Source organism: Triticum aestivum, chromosome 1D (genome assembly GCF_018294505.1).
Source record: "Triticum aestivum cultivar Chinese Spring chromosome 1D, IWGSC CS RefSeq v2.1, whole genome shotgun sequence".
Taxonomy (NCBI): domain Eukaryota; kingdom Viridiplantae; phylum Streptophyta; class Magnoliopsida; order Poales; family Poaceae; genus Triticum; species Triticum aestivum.
The window spans coordinates 272,524,416-272,534,634 of NC_057796.1; the positions used below are offsets into that span (position 1 = coordinate 272,524,416).

The following is a 10,219-nucleotide window of genomic DNA, read 5'->3' on the forward strand; positions in this document are numbered from 1 at the left end:
AACCATGGTGGTTCTTGGCATGAGGCATCGCTCCTCTGCTCCCTGTCGGCATGGTGCTCGATAGGGTGCGAGACTCGCGCTCCGTCCGGTGGTCCAACGTTTGGTTGACCATTGATGGATCTGCCACCTGGTGTTGGAGCTTGGTCGTCGTTGGCCTTTGTGAGGTGCGATTGGTTGTGGTGGATCTCGACGCTTCTTCATCAATGGGTGTGTTCGATGGTGGTGGTTGGTGGTCTTGATGGCGTTTGCGCCAGTTGATGTGTGGCGAACGGTGTGTCCAGAGCTTGGGTGAAGACCTTGTCTCGGCTACGTGTCATGTCCTTGGCCTTTGTTAGGTGCGATTGGTTGTGGTGGATCTCGACACTTCTTCATCAATGGGCGTGTTCGATGGTGGTGGTTGGTGGTCTTGACGGCATTCGCGCTGGTTATGTGTAGCGAACGGTGTGTCCAGAGCTTGGATGAAGACCTTGTCTCGGCTACGTGTCGTGTCGTTGGCCTTTGTGAGGTGCGATTGGTTATGGTGAATCTCGACGCTTCTTCATCAATGGGCGTGTTCGATGGTGGTGGTTGGTGGTCTTGACGGCGTTCGCGCCGGTTGATGTATGGCGAACGATGTGTCCAGTGCTTGGGACCTTGTCTCGGCTACGTGTCGTGACCAGCGATGGCAACAAGTGCAGGTGTCGTTGACCTTCACGAAGGCATCGCTGCAACACCCCTCTCGCACGGATCCAGTCGTCAGTGCAGTTCCAAGGAAAAACCTTATCATGCGTGACCGAACGATGGTAGCACCTTGGTGTCGTTTTCCGCTTGGTTTATGATAGTTTTCACTTGATTTCAAATTTGAAATTAATTAACTGTGCAAGTACTGCTTAAAAAGTCTTTTTTTGCCTCCGTTTCAAAAAAAATCTAACAAGAGAAAAATAGTTGTTGCTATCACTAGTAAAAAAAATACAGAAGTTTTGTTTTAGAAATCATGCAATGATACAAAGGCTTAGCGACAAAAAACAAAATTATCCCTAAATTAGATGTGATCAATGCGAACCAACCCAAAGTCCAGCACCAGCCGTGCATTTCAAGTGCAGGTTTGACACAAGGCCACCAACCAGTTCACAGGTGTGCCCTCGCCTGGCAAGGTGTCGACCACCGGACGGCAAAAAGAAATCCGACGGCAGAGAATCACCGAAGCTGGCAAAGCGGCCACACGACAAATCTGAACCCGGCGACAACCGTGACCTTCGCCCCGCAACCTCAAGCGGCCCCTCCGCACATGTCGCTCTCCACCACAGCCGGACCGGGACCGGACGAGCCGGCCATTGTCGTCCAATCAAGGCGCGCGCACACGAGCAGCTTGCCGAGGCCGGGGCCTTTCCCAACGTCCTCTTCACGTGAACTCACTCAGCCAATGGTCCAGTGCAAAGTCAAGGCCGCCATCACCACGTATCAGCGTCAGGAAAAGGAGAAGTGCGTATCGTCCTGTGACTCGGCGAGTTGCTCAACAAACGGGACGAAGGTGGCGTCCTCTCCCTTCCTGATATTTGGGACACCTACACCTGCGGCAAGGACGAACAAAAGATGTTTAGTCAGATATCAGTGGAATTGCGTGTCCAATCTACGACGAAAAGCAGTGACGTTCATGCTCTGTAAGTCGCAAAATGAAGCGGGGAATTCAAATAGGAAGAAAATCTGAAGAAAACTAGAGTGGATGGTGGTAGTTGCGAGGAGAGTAGGGATAACAGTATTGTCTACAAGTATCAAAATGTACTAAAATGCTACTGCAGTTAGGTGATATTCTAGATTAGTTTGTTGGTTGTTTACACCAGAGTTCACAAAGATATATCAAAAGGAACACGTAAAGATAGTAGCAAGCTGGTGAATTTATTTGCTACCATCACATGCAAAGAACCAGTAGACAGCTATCAGACTTACTTTTAAAGTCATGCACGATAGCTACATTCCAGAAACCACACGAAGCCACTTTTCACAACATCGTTGAATTCACGAAATTTAGTATGTGTAAGGTTACGCGCATTATTGAAGCCCAGACCTTATATAAAGAGCTGATGGCGGAAGGAGCATCACTTACTGTTGGTAGCATTGCCATCTTCCAAGGAACCTGAGCATTCATCTTGAGCCCAGGCTGCAAGAATGGCTTGTGCTGTAGATCCCAGCAGCAACAAGAACAGCTTGCTGATGCTTCCTGAGAGAGTGAAGAAGATCACCAGGATTCCTGCTTCGTGGTGGGCGTACGCATGGAGTATTGGAAGAGAAGATCAAAGGAGAGCCATTCATGCTCTCAAGGTTGGGACAGCTCTCACACTAGTCTCGCTCTTGTATATACTAGAACCGTTGTTCAAAGGAGTGGGAAAGAATGCAATGTGGGCTGTCATGACGGTTGTTGTTGTGCTCGAATTTACCGCAGGTAATCTACTAGCATCATATTGATTATAATATGGTATTTGTGGATGTAGTTCTTCGGTTTCTAACAAGTGAGTGCTGATCAACAGGTGCAACCATATGCAAAGGTCTGAATAGAGGGTTCGGAACAGTCATAGCGGCATCTCTAGCATTTATCATTGAACTTGTAGCAGTAAGATCTGGAAAAGTTTTCCGCGGTTTCTTTGTGGCATCTTCAGTATTTCTGATAGGTATGTACCTTGTAAAATTGGAATTTAGGATGGCCAAATTAATAGTATCTTATGCCGTAGCATTTTCAATGACAGGATTCGCGGCAACATATTTGAGATTCTTCCCATCCATTAAGAAGAATTATGATTATGGTGTGGTGATTTTTTTGCTAACCTTCAATCTGATAACGGTCTCAAGCTTCCGCCAGGAGAACATACTGCCTTTAGCACGAGATCGCTTGAGTACAATTGCCATAGGGTGTGCCATATGCCTCTTTATGAGCCTCTTTGTGTTGCCAAACTGGTCGGGAGAGGACCTCCACAGCCGCACTGCGCACAAATTTGAAGGATTGGCAAGATCAGTTGAAGGTGGGTATCACATATATGGTGTTAACACGCTAACTATTATCATACTAATAGCTTAATCTTTAATGTAAGAAAATATCAGAACTCAGTAGTATCTTACCAAAGAAAAATTGCAGGTTGTGTGAATGAGTATTTCCGAGATCAAGAGAAGCATGATAACATTCTTGATAAGCAGACATCGAGAGCTTCCATTCATACTGGGTATAGAGAAGTACTAGACTCAAAATCAAGTGACGAGTCCCTGGTAATTAAATCATCATTTGATGCTTCAATCTTCTTATCCTTTTCTCCGTGCAATTGTTTTTATCAGATTGATGTCATGGATGTCTCTTATTTCAAAAAGTATATGCCCTCAAATAATAACAATTGGCCAGGCACACTATGCAAGCTGGGAGCCAAGACACTCAATGCAGTGTTACAGTTACCCATGGCAAAAGTATGTGAAGCTCGGATCTGTGCTTAGACACTTCGCATATACTGTCGCTGCACTTCATGGATGCCTTGAATCAGAAATTCAGGTACTGCAAAAAACTTATGATATAACATGCTTTTCCAGATTTACCTGACATATCAATATTATTTCAAGCAAAACCATCTTTCTGTAAATAACCTGTGCTCACAAAGTTATATTTATCGATGTTGAAGACTCCGACATCCGTCAGATCACTATTTCGAACCCCATGCACTAGAGTTGCACGAGAGGTGACCAAGGTTCTACAGGAGCTTGCAGACAGCATAAGAAATCACCATCGTTGTGCCCCTGATGTGTTGTGCGATCATCTTCATGAAGCACTACAGGATCTAAACTCAGCAATAAGGTCACAACCACGGCTATTTCTCGGCTCAAAACATGGATCTGCCAATAGTCGTATGCTAATGGAACTGAATTCAAGCAAGCATGCCACCTCAAGAACTGCTCTGCCCTCATTCAAGACTGATACAGCATCGATATTAGAAAGGAAGAACACAAAAGCAGATCAACCATCAGAACGCAGTGAGAGGAGCACATTAGGGCGGACGCTAAGTAAGATAGCTATCACGAGCCTTGAGTTCTCTGAAGCACTACCATTCGCTGCTTTTGCTTCGTTACTGGTAGAAATGGTAGTACGACTGGAGTTGGTTATTGAGGAAGTAAAGGAACTGGAAAGGGCTGCAAATTTTAAAGAGTTCACTCGCCATGACCATCTGACCATTGATATCACTTGCAAGGAGGAGAAGAGAAACAATGATGGTGTGCGATTAGGGAGCCACACAGTTTCTCCTGCAGCTGAATAAACACTCATGGGTAGATCAAAGCAGCAGTGTATAGATCATTCTGAAAATAATATGTATTTATTCTTTGGTTAGAAAAAGATGAGTGGTGTGATTTCAATAACTACTGTTAGCATGATATACATTTAGGTGCAATTAAATATTCTCCGTCTATCAATCAGTCGTTTGCAGATGTCCCAGCGATCAGACCTGTTTTCTGGACTCAGTAAGTAATGATTTGTATCCACATATCCTTCTCTGACCCGTGTTTCATATTGGATGATTATGCAGCTACTTCCTGCCTAACATCTGGAACATGGTCTAAGGTATAATGGCCAAGCCTTCCTGTGCGATAGAGATTGAGTAATTTGACAGCGACACATTTATTCCTATCCTCGATTGTTTCAGCAGAAATCCTGAAAGCATTCTGCAAGTGTGTAAACTGGATTTCTACTAATCTTCTTAAATCATTCTCATTTCCTAAATCTCCCTGAAAAGATGCTATGGTCTCAGAAAGCGCTTGACGAACAGCTCTAACGATAAAATCCTGCACATAAATAAAGCGAAGCAATTAAAACACGGCAGCTAGCTAATAGTATGCATGTCAGAACCAAGAATTCGATGCTCTTAAAAATCGTTAAATAATGAGAAATATATCCATTTTCTAGCATTAATAGTAAGAAATTGCAATAAATATTAGGATGTAATAACTAGAATAATCATCGATATTTACCTGGGTATGATCTGAGGAATACTGCCTTTTAGTATGGCAACTCCTGGTGGGAATTGCATCAGCAAAAGAAGATTTATCTCCGTCTAGATTCAGGTTCTCCCACTCCCTGCATTCCGTCCTTAAGTTAAGAACTGTAAGAAGGAATTGCGCAATCTCATACTCCTCTACCAAGGAATCCTTAATTGCTCCTGAAATAGAGGTGCATGAATCAGAAAATAATATATAATGACAAGTGAAAGCCTGAATTTCGTAGGAGTCTTTACCTGTCAAAACTAGCCTGGGACCAGATTCATCATTCGCAAATATAGGAGATAGAACACCAGGAGTATCTAACACATATATATTTGGATGACTAGCAACCTGAAAACCAGAAACTTCCTGTTGTTAAGATCTAAATGACACATTACAATCATATAAATAGTTCCCGAGCCATGGGATATTGGGTAGCAGAGACAAGAGGGTGCAAAAAACAGGCACTGCAGCTATTTCTGCAATCAGCATGCTTGAGTCCTGTTGCAATTGTATAAAGACATTTTCAGACCATTGGTCAGTGTGAACAGAAGTAACTCATATGATGCTTACATTGAGCTCGACTGTTAAATAAGAGGGTTTTCCAAATGATTCAGGTAATTCTTTTTCTTTTAGCAAGATAAGGTACTACGCATGTTCTTAGAAGACCAAAAATCATTTTCCTTCATTCGACTGTATAACACAAGGTATTAAATCAATCAAAATACCTTGTAGCCACTTATATCTCTGGTTTCTCCTGGATGGCTGCTGACAATCGCATGCTTGAGCTTTCCCTTCTCTGAAAGACAACCCAGCCATTGTCACCCAGCAATCAAATCACAATCAAAGCAATCATAGTAATAGGAAAAATAAGGTGCATAAAAAAGCTATTACGAACAGAAAGGCAACAAGTAAACTGCATCACCTGCTGCCCCAATCCTTCCAATTTGATGCATCGCATTGATGATGGCCGACTTGCCAACATTAGGGATACCGACCAAGAGAACAGTCCCTGTGCAGTCGCTCACCCCAAGCTTGATCTCCCTGATCCTCCCACGCACAGCATTCAACAGCTACATTAGAGTTGAAATGAGCCCCAATTAGATACAAGAATAGCATAATAATCATGAATTTAGCCGGTAAATGGATGCACTTAGAATGCACTTGAGACGACACTAGCACGGTTCTAACTTCTAAATACCTCATTGATGCTTTCCCTGCTGTGTGAATTGACCGCGATGCACGAGCAGCCCCTTTGCTTCATGAACGCCACCCACTTCTGGAGCAGCAACGGCGATAAATTACAGAGTCAGAAAAAAGAACTTGCGTATATCTGCAGGGAGCCAAGCAGTTGAAATCTCCCCCGTGTGAAGCGTGGGGTTCGTGAATCAGTTACCTCGGTTTCGGACTTATCAGCCAGGTCGGCCTTGTTGAGCGCAACGAGCCGACGCACGTCGGGCTCCTCCGGGGAGCGGCGGTGGAGAAGCTCGAACGCCGAGGTGGCGGGTACCTGGGGGGAGAGGGAGAATCCACGAGCTTGTGAGTTGTTAGTCGAATCCCGTCTCGTCTGAAAGGTGGAGAGGGTAGCGAGAAGGACAGTGGCAGTGGCGGCGAACGTACGCGGGCGTCGCGGACCTCGAGGACGAGGTCTACAAGGGGGAGTCGGGCGCGGATGGCGCGGTCGGCGGCGGCCATATGACGGTTGTACCAGGCGCCGGAGAGGCCGCGCACGGCCGCGCCCAGGCGCCGCGAGAAGGCCTCCGCCGCCGCTGCTCTTGCCATTGCAGACGCCGGACCAGGAGTGTTAGATACTGCGGTGGGCCGTAGAGTAAGACCCAGCCAGAAGGATTATCGCGTGGGCTAAGGCCTTGTACGCTTAGAGGAGGTGCTTAGAAAAATAATGCTTAAGAAAAGTCTGGTTTATTTTTTAAGCACCTTTCTAAGCACCTCCCATCATATAAGACCTAATGAGCTGCTTTTCTAGGCTGAACTTATCGTCATGGGCTTTAGCTTTCAAGGCCACGTGCGCGGTTAGACTGTCTGCTTTCCACTTAACATAAAAAAAAATTACGAAAAAAGAAAAACTTAACGCATTATACACCCCTCAAAACAAAACAAAAACTTAACGCATTATATGATTCTCAAAAATAAAAAAACTTAACGCATTATACTTCTCTCAAAAAATACTTAACGTATTATACTTCCCTCAACATGAAAAAACTTAAAAAAACCAAACGTGTTGTACTTTTTTTTTGCGAGAAAACTTCCGTTCTATTCATCTTCAATCTTGGCAGTACAACGAGCACTAGAAATAATAAAAATTACATTCAGATACATAGACCACCTAGCGATGACTACAAGCATTGAAGCGAGCCGAAGGCGCGCCGCCGTCATCACACCTCTCTCCCTAGAATCGGACAAAACTTGTTGTAATAGACAATCGGGAAGTCGTCATGCTAAGATCTCATAGAACTAGCACAACAGAACAACAACTGCCGGCGATGAAGAGTAGCGTTATACTTTGTTCTCACAAAAATAAACTTGACGTACTAAATGTTTTACTCACACAAAAGAAACTTAACATGTTACATGTTCATCAATTGAATATGATGTGGAGAGTGATCAATGGATGGATTTCTGCTATATGTGAGCATCTTTATTTTTATGGTGTGAGAGAGCCATGCTGATTGGTACTTGTAAAATTCAAGAACTGTCGGTATCAGATCACTCTATACCTGCTTTTGGGGGATTCCTATCAACAATCGATCCCCAGGAAACACACAAGTTGGCCGCAGCATGGACGGACGGAGTACCACCCAACACGGAAAGGGATGGCTTGCAGCTCGAGCGACGACCGCGACGTGAGATGGCGAGTCTCCTTCGCCGCCGATTTCATCTCTCGCACGCTCACGTTCGACGATGGCGTTCTCACGCTGCGACGAGACGCTCTTCGCACTACAAGAAACCTGGTAATCTATGACAGATTCCTGGTGATGTTTCTGGTGTTCGTCACCGATTGTGACGGATTGCTTTCTGCTGTCAGTAAATCCGTCACCGATCTGCAAGACGCGGATGGGCCTAAGAAGGGCATCCCCTCGTTGACGGTTGTCGTGGTACTGTCACAGAAACTGTCAAGGAACGACCGACTGGGCCTCGTCGGGCCTAGTTTTTTTTAGAAGAGCCGAACTGTCATGGATCACGACTTCGGCTGATGTTGCATGTGTGCCCCGTGTTTGGCTTGGATTAAAAGAGTGCCTTGTGTCAAAATAAAATTGAAAACGGTACCGATTCCTCAAACAAGCTAGACAAAAAAAAAGCAAATCGCTCAAATCCTGATCCCGTCAGCGGCCGGCGCCGCCAGCGCGCGGCCGATTGCCCGGGCGAGGGTGCTTAGATCTGGCGAGGGCGTCATCTTAAAGATCCCTTCTGAGCCCGGGATTGCCCTGGCGAACTGCGGAAGAGGCAGCCACCGTCCGCCATTGTCGGGTCGGCGAGCCAACCGCCGCCCTCCATTGCCGCGCTGAAGATCAAGTCACCGCCCGCCGTTGCTACAGCATACACTCCCCCGCCTCAACGTCAGCCTGCAGCGAGGTATGTTTCCGGCAGAAAAAAAAAGAACTCTGAAATTTGTTCTATTTTTGTTAGCTTGAGCATACAAAGAGAAATTAAGATGGCTTTCCCATCCTTAGTGTTGTTATTCCATTGTAGTTGAATCGATTGAGCTAAATATTATTTGGATTCTTATTCCATAAAGAGAGAAATTCCAGTGATGCAGTTGAAAACCAAATTCCTATAGCTCACAATTCCAATTACCTTTTGCTTAATCTGCAATTTATTTTTACATGCTTTAGCTTGATGCTGTTGTGGCTGAATTTGCCCATGTACACAAGATAAGAAGGCAAGAAGCAATTAGTGATTGGCCAATAAACAGTACAGGGGGCATAAGAGCTTGGCTGCATGCTGTAGTACTGAATTGTTGTTTGCAACTACTGAACTATGGTATACTGGACCAGTGGGTGAGCCATTGAAACAAAGTGGTTTAGAACTCAGTCTGTAGAGGTCAAAATGTCCCGGTAATATTGTAACAGTAAGGAGAGAACAGTAGTTGAAATGACAGTAAGACAGACTAGTGGTTGAGTTTTAGGCTGTAGTTTACCATTCAGTGTTATATTTGGCTATCTGGAAATAGTTTGTATTTTACTTAGCAATTTTCTGTTGTAACTTGTAGTTATTTTATTTATCTGACCATCAAAAGTTGGTTCTTTTTCTGCAATGCAGATGGATAGACGTTGGATTCGTGGTACACTGTTCTGTCGTGAGTACATTAATGGTGTCAAAGAGTTTATGAACCTCATTCAAGAGAAATTTAGTGAGGATGATAAAATACTCTGCCCATGTAGAGAATGCCTTAATCACAAATACTGGCATCAGGCCGTTGTGAACAAGCACATATTGACAAATGGCATGGAAACTACATACACTCATTGGATATATCACGGAGAAGACTTCGATGCAGATGTTATTGAACATCCTGTTGATGTGCATGACATCGAGGATGGTAACAATGGTGATGACCAATTTGATGAGATGTTTGGAGACCTATGCACAGCAGTACAACAAGGTCAGAAGGAAACTGAAGATGAAGATGGTAATAATGATGCAAACCCTTCTGAGAATGAGTCTTTTCTGGCAAACGTGAAGAAAGAGGCTAAGCGACACCTTTATCATGGTTGTACCAAGTTTTCAAGGTTCTCATTTGTGGTGAAGCTTCTTCATTTGAAGTCATCCCATAGGATCACAAATAGTGCATTTACTGACATATTGAAGCTATTGGTTGAAGCTTTCCCTCAACCAAATACACTCCCAAGGTCGTATGAGGAAGCAAAAAAATCTTCTGAAGGAATTAGGCCTTGGGTATGAGTCTATACATGTGTGCTTCAATAACTGCATTCTGTTCAGAAAGCAATATGCCAAGCATGACAACTGCCCAGTTTGTGGCATGTCAAGGTGGAAAGACCCTACTAGAAAGAAGATTCCACAGAAAGTTTTGAGGCATTTCCCGTTGGTCCCTAGGCTGAAGAGGATGTTCCTTTCCAGAAAAATAGCAGAAGAAGCGCAGTGGCACAAGCTAAAGAGGCAGCCCAGCGAGAAGGAAATGATTCATCCGGCCTACGGTGATGCGTGACAGGATTTCGATAAAAATATACAAAATTTGCAGAAGATGCCAGAAACATGA

General features: G+C 44.5%; 3 protein-coding genes across 5 annotated transcripts; 2 read left to right on the plus strand and 1 right to left on the minus strand.

Moving 5' to 3' along the window:
* Positions 1-949: 949 nt before the first annotated feature.
* On the minus strand, positions 950-6,837 carry LOC123181432 (DAR GTPase 2, mitochondrial). Of its 2 annotated transcripts, XM_044593691.1 has the most exons (10): positions 6,604-6,836; positions 6,380-6,493; positions 6,185-6,262; positions 5,909-6,056; positions 5,712-5,782; positions 5,238-5,334; positions 4,975-5,162; positions 3,091-4,788; positions 2,084-2,954; positions 950-1,550 (listed from the first exon to the last, which is right to left on the minus strand). In XM_044593691.1, exons 1-8 carry the CDS (start codon positions 6,763-6,765, stop codon positions 4,525-4,527), a joined length of 1,122 nt encoding a protein of 373 aa, XP_044449626.1. In that variant the 5' UTR covers positions 6,766-6,836; the 3' UTR covers positions 950-1,550; positions 2,084-2,954; positions 3,091-4,524. The 2 variants fall into 2 exon arrangements, with proteins under 2 accessions (XP_044449626.1, XP_044449627.1); XM_044593692.1 differs by lacking the exons at positions 950-1,550; positions 2,084-2,954 and having other exon boundaries at positions 4,230-4,788; positions 6,185-6,259; positions 6,604-6,837.
* Positions 2,132-4,365, plus strand: LOC123181430 (aluminum-activated malate transporter 12). Of its 2 annotated transcripts, XM_044593690.1 has the most exons (6): positions 2,132-2,419; positions 2,505-2,645; positions 2,721-2,993; positions 3,107-3,234; positions 3,365-3,508; positions 3,636-4,365. In XM_044593690.1, the coding sequence occupies exons 1-6, from the start codon at positions 2,146-2,148 to the stop codon at positions 4,263-4,265; spliced, it is 1,590 nt and encodes a 529-aa protein (XP_044449625.1). In that variant the 5' UTR covers positions 2,132-2,145; the 3' UTR covers positions 4,266-4,365. The 2 variants fall into 2 exon arrangements, with proteins under 2 accessions (XP_044449625.1, XP_044449624.1); XM_044593689.1 differs by having other exon boundaries at positions 2,505-2,993.
* Positions 6,838-9,256: 2,419 nt separating the features above from the next.
* Positions 9,257-10,009, plus strand: LOC123168388 (uncharacterized). The gene has a single exon (XM_044586257.1). The coding sequence runs from the start codon at positions 9,262-9,264 to the stop codon at positions 9,901-9,903; it is 642 nt and encodes a 213-aa protein (XP_044442192.1). The 5' UTR covers positions 9,257-9,261; the 3' UTR covers positions 9,904-10,009.
* Positions 10,010-10,219: the final 210 nt, after the last annotated feature.